Source organism: Puma concolor, chromosome A2 (assembly GCF_028749965.1).
Source record: "Puma concolor isolate L17-30 chromosome A2, mPumCon1.1.hap2, whole genome shotgun sequence".
NCBI classification, from domain to species: domain Eukaryota; kingdom Metazoa; phylum Chordata; class Mammalia; order Carnivora; family Felidae; genus Puma; species Puma concolor.
Window position 1 is genome coordinate 7,278,217 of NC_141668.1, and position 14,809 is coordinate 7,293,025.

Sequence of the window (14,809 nt, forward strand, 5' to 3'; positions counted from 1 at the left end):
CTTTACGGCAGCCGCCTGGCCCGAGACGGCGGGGCATCACGGGAAGCGTAGTCCGGCCTAGTTCAGTGGCTCTCAAGCCGCTATTGGCTCCCGAAATGCTGGACCCTGATTGGACGCCGAGCAGCTCGCTCCCTGCCCTTCCCGCCGCGCTTGAGGGTTGAAAGGTGACATCCCCACCACGCTCTCCCAGATCTTGCGTTAAAGGCAAACAGATCTCCCTGGGCTGTGAGAATGCCTGTTCTTGGGTCTGTTCCCTCGCATTTTTAGGACCACTGTCAACCTTGAAGGTTTCAGACTTTATTTAATCAAGGAGGGCAATACTTTTTTTTTTTTTTTTTTTTTTAACATTTATTCAAAAAGCATCATTGGCTGCCTACCATGTTGCCAGGCACCGTGCAAGGTTTGGGAATACACAGCTGAATGAAACAAAACCGTGCCTTCAAGGAGCTTACAGTCTATTGGGGAAACAGACCAGAAACGGATAACTACAAAATAAAGACACGAGTGCAAGGAGAGAGGTAAGCCCAGGACCCTATGAAAGCACACTTTGTCACCGTTTAGAGTACAGTGCTGGGAGAATATGGGGTGCTTAGGTCAAGGATTTCCTGAGGAAGTGGCACCTGGACTAAATTAAAGAGTAGGAGTCAGCCATGAGGTGCTATGGAAGGAATTGTGTAACCCCCGAATTTGTATGTAACCCCTATGTGACAATATTTTGATGTGGAGCCTTTGGGAGGTAATTAGGTTTAGATAAGATCATGAGGATGGGGCTCTCATGATGATATTAGTGTCCTTACAAGAAGAGACACCAGAGAGCTTGCTGTCTCTCTGCCAGATGAGGAAACAGTGAGAAGACAGCTATGTGTAAGCCAGGAAGAGAGTTCCCACCATCCTCTTGGCCATGATGGCGTCTTGGTCTTGAACTCCCATTCTCCGGAACAGTGAGAAAATAAATGTCTGCCGTTTAAGCCACCGGGCCTATGGCATTTTGTTATGGTATCCTGTGCCAAAATAGGAGGGGAACAAAGGTGTTGTTAAGAGGGAAGTGGCCATAAGAAATAGCATAAATTAAGCCAGGCAGGTGAGCAAATGGTAGGTGCAGCGTAAGACAGGAAGTTGTGGGAAAAGACATTGGAGAGATACTTGGGGGCTGGACATGGAGGGCATTGTATGCTACCTTAAGGAGTCTGAAATGAGATTTAAGCGGGTGAATGGTGTGGGCAAATTTGCACTTCAGTTGGATCAGGCATACTGCAGAGTAGAGGATGAATTTAAGGAGGAAAGAAAGAAGTCCAAGCTCTATAAAGATATACTTGCTTTCCTTTCTTTTCTCTCTCTGTTTTGTTTTTTGTTTTGTTTTGTTTTGTGAGAGAGAGAGAGTTCGAGGGCAAGTGTGAGCTGCCGCAGAGGGAGAAGGAGAGAGAGAATCTTGAACAGGCTCCACCCCCAGCTTGGAGCCCAAGGTGGGGCTGAGTCTCATGACCATGAGATCATGACCTGAGACGAAATCAAGAGTCAGACGCTTAACAGATTAAGCCACTCAGGTGCCCCTATTCTCTCATCTTCTTTAAAAGACATTCAGGGCATCTGGGTGGCTCAGGTTAAGCATCTGACTTTGGCTCAGGCCAAGATCTCACGGTCCGTGAGTTTGAGCCCCACGTCCGACTCTGTGCTGACCCCTCAGAGCCTGGAACCTGCTTCGGATTCTGTGTCTCCCTCGCTCTCTGCCCCTTCCCCGCTCACACTCTGTCTCTTTCTCTCAAAAATAAATAAACATTAAAAAAAAAAAGACATGAAACAGAACATCAGCCGCCTCCATCTTGAGCTCATGTATACTTTCTGATTGGTTATGTTCTTCCCAGCTTTTGTCTTAACTCAGGCAAAGCATCCTGTGATGGGGACCAGAACTAGCCCCTCAAGCAGTAACAAGTGCCCCGAGCCAGCAAGACCCCACATGACTGACCTCAAGACAGCGATTGACCTTACCTTTGCTGCCCACCTGCATGTACCACCCCCCCCCAACTTTTGCCCACATTTTCCCTGTATAAACCCAGAGGTTTTGGAGATAGTCTTTGAAACACTAGTCCGCTGTCTTCCCAGCATTGGCCACACTGAAATACACTCCTTTCTTGTTTCACCACTGCTCATCTCTCTGTCTTTGGACTTTGTCAGCAGCGAGTGACCGAACCTGGTCTGTTTGGGACCCCTGGGGCCAGATACTTTTGCACCCCGGTGCCCTGGTCACAGACCTAAAATTATTTGAAGTCATTGTAACCATATATTATTTCGTTTGTAATATATATGGGTGTAATATATGTAATAAGAATAGGACAAATAATAAAGTGCAAAAATCTTAAGTGTATAACTTGATGTGTTTTTACCTGTGTGCCAGGTAGCCACCACTCAGATCAGAGACAGAAAATCTCCAGCACTCCAGAAAGCCCCCATGTGGCCCTCCCATTATGTATACATAGAAATAAAATGACAGAAAGTAAGGCAGTGATTATTATAAAAGTGTTGGTAAAATCAACTATAAAAATGTTTTCTGTACTTTTACATGTGGGTGTTTTAAGTCATAATTTGAAGTTTTGGGTTTTTAAAAAATTTTTTTAATGTTTATTCATTTTTTTGAGAGACACATAGTGTGAGCAGGGGAGGAGCAGAGAGAGGGGGAGACACAGAATCCGAAGCAGGCTCCAGGCTCAGCTGTCAGCACAGAACCTGAGGCAGGGCTTGAACTCGTGAACCGAGAGATCATGACCTGAGCCAAAGTTGGACGCTTAACCGGCCGCCCAGGCGCCTCTAAGTCATATTTCAAAGTTTTAAATAAAAAATAAAGCAGATATAGTTTATATTTAAAATTTTTTTAATGTTTTATTTTAGAGAGAGAGAGACAGGGGCGCCTGGGTGGCGCAGTCGGTTAAGCGTCCGACTTCAGCCAGGTCACGATCTCGCGGTCCGTGAGTTCGAGCCCCGCGTCGGGCTCTGGGCTGATGGCTCAGAGCCTGGAGCCTGTTTCTGATTCTGTGTCTCCCTCTCTCTCTGACCCTCCCCCGTTCATGCTCTGTCTCTCTCTGTCCCAAAAAAATAAATAAACGTTAAAAAAAAAAATAAAAATAAAAATAAAAAAATAAAAAATAAATAAATAAATAGAGAGAGAGAGACAGAGTGTGAGCGGGGGAGGGGCAGAGAGAGAGGGAGACACAGAATCCAAAGCAGGCCCCAGGCTTTGAGCTGTCAGCACAGAGCCCAATGCGGGACTTGAACTCATAAACCATGAGATCACAATCTGAGCCGAAGTCACATGCCTAACCAACTGAGCCACCCAGGTGCCCCAGTTTATATTTAAAAATTTTATTAGTACATATTGCCATACTGACTGTTAAATATTTTGATTATCACCCCTGAGTAGGTCCCAAGTAACCATTTTCCATTATACGACTCTGCGCTCCTGGCCATGGTTCAATGCAGGGGCCAATAAGAATACCTTTTCTAGGGGGCGCCTGGGTGGCTCAGTCGGTTGAGCGTCCGACTTCGGCTCAGGTCATGATCTCACGGTCTGTGAGTTCGAGCCCCGCGTCAGGCTCTGTGCTGACAGCTCAGAGCCTGGAGCCTGTTTCGGATTCTGTGTCTCCCTCTCTCTCTGCCCCTCCCCTGCTCATGCTGTGTCTCTCTCTCTGTCTCAAAAATAAATAAACGTTAAAAAAAAATACCTTTTCTAGAAATGTGAGGGAGTTCAATCCATGTGAGTGGACCTATAATATTTGACCTCAGCTCAGGCTGCCATAACAACATAGAGAAATTTGCTTCCCCACAGTTCTGGAGACTGGAAGTCCCAGATCAGGGAGCTAGCATGGTTGGCTTCTGTCCCTGGCTTATAGGCGGCACCACCTTGCTATGTGCTTATATGACCTCTTCTCTGTGTGTAGTCAGGAGAGAGAGAATGAACTTTCTGGTGTCTTATCTTATAGGGACACTAATCCTATCAGCCTTAACCTTAGTTACCTCTGTATAGGTCCTATTTCCAAATATAGTCACATTGGGGTTTAGGGACTCAACCTAGGAGTTTGGGGGACCACAATTCAGTTCACAGCTTTGTGTGCTTTGAGCTGCCTCCCTTTGGCAGGTGCAGTCCCTGGTAGGAGGGGTCTGTGTTACTGAGGGAAGAAAGAAATAAGACAGAAGACTCCGGGTGGCCTTCCAATCTCCAGCTCCCAGCTCAGTTATAGCTGTACCTCTCTGTATATACCTTGGAGAGCTGTATTTCTGCCCTTGAGTTATCTCTGTCTCCTTATAACAAATTCTTGTTTAGGGGTTTAAAAGTTAGAGGTGAGGGGCACCTGGATGGCTCAGTCGGTTAAGCTTCTGACTCTTGGTTTGGGCTCAGGTCATGATCTCATGGTTCGTGAATTTGAGCCCCATGTCGGGTTCCAAGCTGCTGGTGCAGAGCCTGCTTGGAATTCTAGCTTCCTCTCTGCCCCTCCCCCACCTCGTGCTCTCTCTAAATAAATAAATTTTTTAAAAAAATGTTTAAAGTTGGAGGGGAGGTGGTTGAGAAAGGAAGGGTTGGTGATTGAAAACGTTTTCCCATAAAAAGGTACAGAAAGACGGGGCAGTATCTGGAAGGAAGTGTGGGATCCAAATGTAAGACACAAGATCATGTTTCTTTTGTTGGTGGAAAGGAAAATCATGGTTAAGCACAGGTGAGGCAAGGCAAGGAGGCAGGACCACAGGACCAAGGGCTCTTTCCAGGGGTAGGGACACTTCTAGATGACACCCCACGGGAAGAAGGAGAAGACGGAGTCCGTGTAGACTTGTTTGGTAGATTTGCTGAGAGAATCCCCATCTGACATTATCTCAATGAGACAAGGTCATCTCATGAAAATGAAGGGGGTGGGGAAGAAGAGAAGGCATGCATAGTCAGTGCAGAAAAGAGGAAATAGAGTTTATGGGGGAACAATGTGCAGGATGGGCAAATAGAATTAAAGCCCTGTTTGAGGTTTGTGATTACAAATTGAAGGCAAAAACAGACTATCTGCAAAATTCTGTCTGGAAGCAGAGACTTGGGCAGATATTTGAGTTGGAGGATTGCCAGGTATGGAGTATGAATGGCGATAGAAAAGCAAGGTGGGGGGCCTCAGTTGGTTAAACAGCCGGCTCTTAATCTCAGCTCCAGTCACGATCTCATGGTTTGTGGGATCGAGCCCCACATCGGGCTCTGCACTGACAGCTCCGAGCCTGCTTGGGATCTCTCTCCCCCTCTCTCTCTGCCCCTCCCCTGCTCTCTCTCTCTCTCTCTCTCTCAAAATAAATCAATTTAAAAAGATAGTTTAAAAAAGAAAATCAAGGGATTTAATGGTACTTGCATTGGAGTGATTTATAATGACAGGTGGTTCTCAATTCCAGCTAGGTGCACATAGAATTACCCATGAGGCTTCCAAAGAATCTGATTTAAAGGGTTCAGGATGGGGCCCGAGCACTGGTAGGATCTCAAAAGCTCCCTGGGTGCTTCTAATGTGCAGTTGGTGCTGAGGATGACCATGCAGACCATGAATCCTGAGGGGGAGACAGGAGAGAGCTAATGAAAAGTGAGAACCCGGTGGGCTCAATGAATCTGAAATAAATGATAGCGGTGGGGTACCAGAGCTAGTAAACTGGAATGATAGGAAGTCACAATCCGTAAGTAAATATTTGGAAGTGTTTGAAAATATCTGAGTGGTGAAGGGAAAGGTCATTGGAGGTGAGGGGGTGAGAACTGAATGGATTATCCACACAGACACCGAGTGTCCGTGACAAGGAGTATGACCCATGAGCCGAACTCTTCTCTGGATGACAGGGAATGGCATCTGGAAGCAGGAGAGGGTGGTGTAGGCGGGCAGCGCCGACTACAACCAGCGACGCACAGGAAGAGGGCTCTTTGCGGGAGGAAGAGGCAGAACCGGGCAGCAGAAACAGGGAACCAGAGAACTCCAGACTTTATATTCAACCTGCCGAAGTGCAAACCGAGGCCTGCCCGGTTCACCAGCATGGCAGATTAACAGAAGTCTCCTGGAGGCAGTCCTTGTGCAGGTCAAGGCCGGGGCTCAGACCCACCCTGCCTCCCTCTCTTTTCTGGTCCCCAGACGCAGACTGCACACAAGCTTGCTGCTGATGTCACTTTATTTGGGATATGCTGGTACCAGGGCATGGAGTGGATGGGTGGGCATGGGAGGAGGGGGTCGGTGCCTCTGGGCCCGGTGATCGCACGAGGGGTGGTGGCTGGGCAGCCTCATCCAGCGGGACCGTCAGTGCTTTGAGAAATCACCTCCTGGAGGACAGATAAGGGGGAGATGCACTGGCACAGAGGCAGTGGTCAGGCCGGGAAGGGGTGCAGCCAGAGGGGGAGCAGTGGAGCAAACTGGCAGGAGAGAAGCCCCGCCAGGAAGAAGCCCAGAGAAAGGCGTGCTTTTGCCCTGCGCTCCACCCAGGCGCTGTGAGCGCCCCTGCACCTGTTTCTCACCTGCCACAATGTGGCCTCGGGGACCTATCAAGAACCAGGCACCTGGCAGGCGCTTCACACATGCGCTCCCACCAAGCCCCCCCACCGCCAAAAGCCTGTGCACAGTCAGCCAGGTCTCGAAGCTGAGGTCACGGATGCTCAGCAAGGAAGGAAACAGATGAGCTGGGAGGAAGCAGCTGTGACCGACTCCAAACACCCAAGCTTGCGCTGGATTGGAGACGAAGCCAACAAGCAAGCCAAGATGGGGAAGGAAGAGGGTCAGAAGGGGTCAAGAAGGATGAATCCCACGAGGGCCTGAGCTTCGGGAAACGGGGCGCCTTCCTGAAGGCCGGGCCCCGCCCCTGCAGGTGTCCAGCCTAGGTCCCCGTCCCTCCCAGCCCAGCCCCGCCCAGACCCACCCTGGCAGGCGCTGCACTGGCAGCTGCGGATGGCCGGCAGCACCACGGGCTCCGTGTGGTCGTCGGGACAGCGCAGGTGCAGGACCCGCACAGGGTTCTCGGGGTCCAGGCTGTAGCTGCAGCAGTCGCACTGGCTCTGCAGGTAAGGCTCCTGCGGGAGGGCGTGGCTGAGCTGGGGAGGGGCCACGAGAGTTTGCCCGAGCCACCTCCCTTCGCTCTCTTGGCCTTCCCATCTGGGGGTACGGCCAGGGCCCAACACTCCTGGCCAAGCAGGGCAGCGGGGTAGGGAAGGGATGTGTCGCCATCAAGCTCCCGTTTCCCCAAGAAGCCCACCTCCTTCACTGTAAGCCCCAGCCATCTGAGCGCGCACCTGCACGGTGAGAATGCTTTTAACTGCTCATCACTGCCTCCTGGCAGCAGGGGAGAGATACGGCCCTACCCCAAGGGGCTTGCTTACCATCCCCTTAGGAGGATCTAATACTTTCTGACGCTGCAAGGTGGGAAGCTCTAAACTGCACAATTGTGATCCTAAGTGCAAAGTGAGTTCTCACTCCAGACCCCTCCTGCTATTCGATTATATAGTAACTACGTGAGTGTCACCGAATATTTGATCTAACTTCTGTATAATTCCATTGTAATTTTACTTTTGAAATAGGCACTATATTCAACAGCACCGAGTTACAAAAGATTCAGTTAAAAAAAAAAAAACCCTCTGGGGATGAAGAGTACAGCATAGGGAGTATAGTTAATAACACAATACCACTGAATGGCCACTACACTTACTGTGGGGAGCGCTGTGTAATTTACAGAATTGTGGAATCGCTATGTGTGCGCCTGAAACTAACATTGCATGTCAATTGTACTTCAGTAAAAACAAATCTCCATCTGATTTCTATCCCTCTATCACTCACTTTTCCTCCCCAGGGGAGGAAAAAAATCTCTTAACCACTCTCCTATGTTTTAACAAATCCAAATATTGTTTGGGAATGGTCTGGGAATACCAGGAGGTACCGGGAGCACCCAGGGGAGCAGAGAGTGGCCAAGCGTTGAGGACTAGGTAGGAAAGCACCTCTGTCTTCCAGGAATAGATGACCCAGGTGGGTCGAGACAGGAGGGAATGGCCACACCATCGGTGAGCTGAGGCAGGGCCAGGACCCTCCCAGGCTAGAACTGGAGCCATAGCTCTCAAGGCTCAGGATGAGGGGAGTCAGGGTGGGCACAGAGCTCCTGACAAGGTCTGCACATGGAGCAGGGCTGGGCCTTCTGGGTCCAGGGAGAGCACGCGCAGGGCAGAGGTCTTCTGGGACGTGCTCGTAATATGCCTTGCCAGGAACGTCTGGGACAATGCTGTGTGTAAATGGTCTGTCCTAAAGAACTTGTCCTCACTGTATGATGGGCTGTGATTTCAGAGCCTAACGTAGGTCCTTTGTGCCTTTCTTGCTGATGTCCTGGGAAGCCCGCAGCACAGGGTGGAGGCCTGGAGTAGGCTTGGGGCCCCAGCCCCGCTGAGGGTGACAGGGCCAAGCAGCAGGTGCAGGCCACCGCCTTGGTGAAAACTCGCCCCTGGCTCTGAGATGTGCCCCTTTGAGATCAGCCGAGTCCCTCGTGTCCCCTGGGCATTGCCCAGGCCTAGGCTGGCCGCAGCAGTCCCTCAGGGGTGCAGGCTGACCTGACTCTCCTGGGCCTGCACGGCAGCCCCCTCGCTCACCTCAGGCATGACGCTGATGCTGGATGGGCAGTGCCCACTGCAGTAGCTCACTTCCACCTGGTCCAGGTAGCAGGCGCCCTTGGTGACGTTGCGCAGCTCCGTGAGATGCCGGCAGGAGGCTGCCTGCCCCTCTGTGGGAAGAAGGTGAGCACAGAAGGCGGGAGCAGGGCAGAGAGAAAGGGCCTCGATGAGGGGACTCTGTGTAAAGGGGACACTGTGGACCTGAGGGGCACCTGAGGCTGTTGGGGCAGCGGTGGCCAGGCGCCATGATGCAGCACTGGGCGTCACCACTCTGCTGATCCCTATGGTAGGCGGCACTGGGGACGGCAGGCCCCCTAGGGTGGGCACGGGAGCAGTTTGGGAGAAGGGCCCAGAGCAGGGAGAGGCATGGCAGGAAGTGCCCCAGGTCCCCGGCATACCCGGAGCCTCTCGGCGGCAAGTGGGACAGCAGCTCCCTGGTTCCTGCACGGTCACCTCGCCCTGCAGAGGGAGTGACCCCCAGTGCACTCAGGAGGATGACCCCAGGGCCCCAGCACTGCCTGCTCAAGGCCCTAAGACCAGCCCCTGGGGAGGGACCCAGGAAGGAGGGCAGCAGGGCTGCAGGCGGGTACCTGGGCACAGGTGAGGAGGGGGCAGTGCTGGGTGCAGACACTCCTCCCACGGAGGCAGCGGCAGCTCTCACAGGCCTCCTGCCATTCGGATCCAGGCTGGGGAGAGGGGGGAACCCTCCCGTCCATCTCTACCCATCTCTGCCAGTTAGACTTTTCTATACTACACCCTCCCCCACCCCCCGCCAATCCCTCATCCCTGAAACCAGTCAGGACAGGGGCCAGAGACCAAAGTCAGGGACAAGAGTCTCGGGAGGGAGGTGGGCTGATGGGGCCTGGAGATTGTCCCCGTGTGATGGGTGATGGCTGATGGCCGAGCTGTCTGCTGCTGCAGATCCTGGCACAGGGGGATGAGCCAGTGGAGGGGGGCGGGGGTGGGGGAGGGCTGGGTGGCCCGGAGGGGCTACAGTGTCTCACCGGGTGGGGACGCCCATGGTGCCAGCACTCGCAGTGGTCTATGGGCACGCAGGGGCCCGCCTGGCTGCGGAAGTGTCCGTGCTGGCACACACAGCCTGGGGCCTGCCCCACACCGCAGCTGCCCTGGGTCTCCGTGGCATTGGGCTCCCGGCACGTCCGCTCGCAGGGCCCTGGCTCCCCAGGGGCCACCTGCTGCCACATTTCCCCGGAGGGGCACTCTGCCAGGGAAGACCCCACCACCACCACCACCACTCAGGTCAGCCCCGGGTCCAGCTTCGATTCTCCCCCCTCCCACACCAGACACCCCTAGAGTCCCTCCTGCCTTCCCAGTGCTGTCCACTCGGCTGGCTCTGGGCCTCTAGGCCTCCAAACATGCCCGTCTGCTCTTATCCACCTTCCAAATACTACCGGGGCCTAACTCGAGTCTGGCCTTCTCCAGGAAGCCTCCCCTGACCAGTCCTGTCCACCCTGACCTCTCCATTCATGGCACTGATTTCCAGTCCTGTGGGTGCAGACTGCTGGTCAGTGAGCCAGAAACTGTCTCCTGTCCCTACCTGTTCCGGTGGGTGAGCTGGCCCTCAGCAGCCAGACTGGGGCTGCTCAGGACTCACCAGGCCTGTGTGCCTCTGAATCTACACAGAGCCCAGTGTGCCCGAGCTGGGCACCTGTGAGCCCTTAGCAAACGCCTGTTGACTTTGATCAGATGGGGGTAAAATAGCACAGGGCAGATTCCAGACAAGGGTCCTACTTTAGCTCACCCTTAGCCTTTGCTTCCTCATCTGCAGGGAAAGACCCTCCACTTCCTGCATCACTCACAGCCGTGTGCTCACAGGAATGCCCCCAACACCAGTGTGGACAGAGCAAGGAAGGGGCTTCTTGGGAGAGACAGCTTTGCCTAGGGCAGGCAGCGCCCTCTGTCCTCATCGGGGCCAACCCCACCCTGGCTTTGGAAGGACCAGCAGGGGCCTAGACAGCCACATCTCACCACGACAGTCAGCTGGGGAGCAGTTGAAGGCTCCATCTTGGCAGATACTGGGAAGACAGAAGCACGTGTTCGGACGCCTCCGGTGCCCTCCTCCCCACCCCCATTCTTAGCAATGCTGCCTTCCACCCCCTCCCTGCCCTAGCTCCCTCCTCCCCCTGTCCCCCCTGCCCGGGGCCCTCACCAGCGCGTGCAGTTCCAGGTGAGTACAGTTCCTGGGGGAAGCTCCCGGGCCTGTTCTTCAAGAGTCAAGGTAAGGCCCCAGGGCAGAGAGATCTGGGTGCAGGGGCACGCCGCAGGGGACACGCACGTGCCATTGTGCAGCAGCTGCGGCAGGAAGGCACGGGCTCAGTTCTACTCACACCACACTTCTCTGCCCCCCACCTGCCTGCCCCCCCATATGGCAGTCAGGGCACTGTCCGTACCTGCTCTCCGGGGCAGCCACAGCCAAGCTGGCAGGGTTCCTGTGCACAGAGGGCACCAGGCTGCAGATGCGAGCAGAGGTGTGGGCACGAAGCGGCACAGGCACTGGGCACCTGGCCAGGCGGGCACTCTGGGGGGAGCGCACAGACGGTGAGGTGGAGTACCAGGGAGGGGACCGCCTCGGGACCCGCCGCCCACGCTGCTGAACGCCGGCCGAGCTCAGCAGCACCAGAGGGCAGGGAGGCTCCCCCCTCACTCCCCCACCCCAGGTGCTCACCAGGGCAGGGCTGCGGGTTACATTCCTGCCGCTGCTCTGTGTCCTGGGCCTGGCATGGCGCCCCCATAGGACCCTCCTCACAGCTCCTACGTCGCCCCATGCTGCCCCCACCACAGGGAGCAGAGCAGCTGCTCCAGGCTGACCAAGGCCCAAGGACTGGGCACTCATGGTGTGGGCACACCAGGGACCCGTTGGTACAGGTGCTGCGGACAGGGGTCAAGGGCACAAGTCAAGGGGAACAGAGCCTTTGCTTCCCGCTAACGCCCTCCACCCTGACCTGTCCCAAGCCTCCCACCTAAAACTCCCCATCCCCTGCTTGGCCACCAGTGGGCAGCCATACCAGTTTTTGCAGTCCAGCTGTACCACCTCGTCTGGGACCACCACCCATGAGGCATTGGGGCTGGGGAGGCCACAGCGGCAGGAGGAGATGGGCACACAGCGCCCATCCTGCACCAGTTGGCCAGGGGGGCAGCGGCAGCCTGAGGGGGGTGGGGAGGACAAGCAAGGTTCAGGCACACATCATGGGTCCCTCTGGCAGCCAGATGGGGTCCGGAGCCTCAGGCTGACCCTGGAGCACCCTCCCCTACCCCAGCCCCCCGAGTCCCCACTTGACCCGGTCTCCACACTGTTTCCACTGCTGGAGCACAGGAAGGGGTCACTCCAGACCACCCTGTGTGGGTCCCACCCCAGGGACCCCTGAGGCTGCCAGAACGTCCTCACAGACAAAGCCCATGTTAGGTAAGGCTCGCTCTATGCAGGATCCCTACCCAGGTGCTGAAAGTGACCCAAGGATCCACTTTGCTGCCCTATAACCCCTGATCCTGTAACATGTCCCCGCCTGTAGGTCACATGCTCTCTGGAAGTAGGGATCAGCGAAGCAAGCTGCTCTGGTCTGAGGCCCTAGGGCTCCCAGGCTGGGCTGTGGGCGTGGCCCGGCCACCTGGACGGCATGGTCCCTGCAGACACTGCACGCGGTCCCAGAGATCCACACAGCTTCTAGGGCACTGGTTGGCACAGTCAAGGGTGGGCACGGTGTCCTGGGCTTCACAGCTCTCCCCTGAGGACCAGAAGGTAGGAGTCTGTGTTGGGGACTGACTTTTGGGCCCCCAAGACAGCACCCTGCCCTCTAGGGCATGCCTCCAGGAGCAGAGGCCACATCCTCATCAGGTGCTATCTCCCGTGTTACAGTCCTTGGCCCCACCCCCAAATGCCAGGATGGAGGTTACCTGGGCAGGGCTCCACGTTGCAGCTCTCAGTCTGAGCCCAAGGCCCCCAGCAGCCTCCTCCAGGGGGGCCCCCTGCCTCCCTCCAGCGTAGCCGGAAGCCCCCACTGCACGACACCTGGCAGGGGCTCCAGGGCCCCCAAGGACTCCACTGGCATAAGTCTGGGGAGGTAAAATGGAAGTTAGTGCCCAGGGCCCCGCCCTGGCTTCTTGCTCCCACCCCAAGGCCTTGGGCTCCAGCCCTACAGACACTCTGCTAAGCCCAGAGCACTCAAAGCCCCCTTCCTCCCCTTTCATCGGCTGCAGGGATCCTTCCTGCTGCGGCCCGCCCCCCCTCCAGTGCCAGATCGCCAAATACCCCCAAATCCTGCAGGCCCCGGGGGCAAGCAGGAGGCTTAGCAGGCCTGTTAAGCGCCTGGCTACTGAAATAAACAACATGGCCCAGGCCTACCTGGCCAGGTACCCCTCCCTCCACTCATCTCAGGCTCCCTCCTGCCCTGTTGGTCTCTGCCCCTCGGTATTACCATGGCAGGCCCTAGGGTCCAGGCAGAGGCGTTGCTGGCTGAGTGGTGCAATGCACAGGTCTGGGTCCCCATCCCATGGCCTCCCAGTCTCCGGGTCCAAACAGAGGCGATGGCGGTGCTGCTCCGAAGCCAGCAAGGGGGACAAGGTCGGGGAGAGGCCAGCTGGGTGCTGAGACCGGCGCTCCTCTAGGGCAGTCCTGGAGGCGGGGGCCAGCACACCAGGGGGCAGGCAAGGCCCACAGGGTGACCACTCGGACCACCCGCTCAGAGGCAGAAGACCTAGAAAGGGCAGCGAGTGGGCACCCTTCCCAGTGACCCTCCCTGAGACCACAAGCCCCAGTGGAGGTGGAGGGAAGAGACCCAGTTATGACCAGGAAGGGCTGGAAACAGAAAAGGCTGCAGGAGGTTGCTGGGAGGGTCAGGGGAGGGTGACCAAACATCCCGGTTTGTCTGGGACTGTCCTGGTCCCAGATCCAGGAAACCTTCCAATCCTGGGCAAATGGGGACAGTGGGTCTCTCCAGGGCAGCGTTACCTTGACAGCCCTGGCTGGTGCACTTCAGCTCCCCACGCCAGCATTCACTGTGGGAGGGGGTGGTCGGGGTAAGACTGGGGAGACCAGACTCAGCCCAGAGAGGTGGTTGGTGGGGCTCACGTAGGGGTGGCCTGAGCTCTGGGCTCATTTGGAGCAGGATGAGATTGGGGTTGGGTCCAGGCCAGGACGATTTCCCTGTGGGGCCACCTGCCCCCCCATTCCCTGGCCCCAGCCCTCTGATGCTGCCTCCCCGCCCCCTTAACTCACCACTCTTTGCAGCCCAGCTGCAGGCGGTCCCCGGGAGCCAGAGTCACCCTGGCTCCTTCTCCTGTGATGTGTAGGCAGCTACACTGCTCTGGGGGAATGCAGCCCCCAGCCTGTTCCAGCAGCCCCTGCGCAGAAGCAGACACAGGGACAGAGCTGTGTGGCAGCCATCTCTGTCCCCGAGTGCCAGTAGTGTGAGTGCTCACAGCAGGGGCACGTGCATGTTGCCGAGCAAATGGATGGGCACACGGGCACGAGGCAGAAGGTGAGGGACCCTTAAGAGGCGTCGTGGGGAGGGGTGTCACCACAGGCATCGCAGAGAGAAGGAAGGTAGGAGTGTAGGCTGAGACCCGCTTCTCCTGGGGCATCTCCTCTGGCTCCGCCTCTCACCTCAGGGCAGTAGCAGCCAGGCTGGCAGGGTGGCAGGTCCTGGCAGAGCCGACGGCTCAGGTGCGTGGCACAGAGCCCGGCACAGGGGGAGCCACAGGCCTGGAACTCAAAGGGAGGTGTGCAACTGTCCTCTGGGGGGGAACAGAGGCCAGCAGGATGGTAGGGGGACAGCCCAGAGACACCCTCCACCTGCCCCCGCCCCAAGCCTGGAGCACACAGTGCATGGTCCCATCAAGGACCCTCGGGGCCTCCTCGTAAGAGTGTAAGCCTGGCCCCAGGCTGCTGGTAAGGACTGACCAGTGCTGCCCCGTCTAGCGCCCACTCGGCCCCTGTGGCTGTCTCTAGGGAAGGGTCGTGATGGTCGGGGCTTGGAGAGCCAGGTAGCTGCACGGAGGATAGGGCCTGCGGGGAGCGAGGGGCCTGGCAGGTGCTCCAGAGGTTGGCAGATGGGAGCCAGGGGGGCAGAGATGGAGAGGGTGGCCACAACGAGAGGTGGGCCAGACCTTCTGGGCCTGGGAGCAGCCGCAAGTGGACAAAGCCTGCAGCTACAAAGTGGGGAGATC

The 14,809-nt window shown here is 56.1% G+C and overlaps 1 protein-coding gene and 1 long non-coding RNA gene across 2 annotated transcripts in view; one reads left to right on the forward strand and one right to left on the reverse strand.

Moving 5' to 3' along the window:
* Positions 1-162: 162 nt before the first annotated feature.
* Positions 163-2,357, forward strand: LOC147582973 (uncharacterized). Its single transcript, XR_015242594.1, has 2 exons — positions 163-518; positions 1,863-2,357. It is a non-coding gene; the product is annotated as an uncharacterized LOC147582973 (long non-coding RNA).
* A 3,784-nt stretch (positions 2,358-6,141) lies between these two features.
* The window catches only part of SSPO (SCO-spondin), a gene marked incomplete at its 5' end in the record, with an annotated part of 55,390 nt that continues 46,722 nt past the window's right edge, over positions 6,142-14,809 (reverse strand). The window contains 17 exons of the mRNA XM_086680801.1: positions 6,142-6,307; positions 6,898-7,048; positions 8,606-8,736; positions 9,025-9,085; positions 9,217-9,312; positions 9,631-9,848; positions 10,616-10,662; positions 10,797-10,939; positions 11,038-11,165; positions 11,313-11,515; positions 11,653-11,791; positions 12,253-12,369; positions 12,539-12,697; positions 13,060-13,338; positions 13,593-13,639; positions 13,860-13,984; positions 14,247-14,377. Coding sequence (XP_086536927.1) covers positions 6,285-6,307; positions 6,898-7,048; positions 8,606-8,736; positions 9,025-9,085; positions 9,217-9,312; positions 9,631-9,848; positions 10,616-10,662; positions 10,797-10,939; positions 11,038-11,165; positions 11,313-11,515; positions 11,653-11,791; positions 12,253-12,369; positions 12,539-12,697; positions 13,060-13,338; positions 13,593-13,639; positions 13,860-13,984; positions 14,247-14,377 — 2,198 coding nt within the window. The remainder of the gene's footprint in view (positions 6,308-6,897; positions 7,049-8,605; positions 8,737-9,024; positions 9,086-9,216; positions 9,313-9,630; positions 9,849-10,615; positions 10,663-10,796; positions 10,940-11,037; positions 11,166-11,312; positions 11,516-11,652; positions 11,792-12,252; positions 12,370-12,538; positions 12,698-13,059; positions 13,339-13,592; positions 13,640-13,859; positions 13,985-14,246; positions 14,378-14,809) is intronic.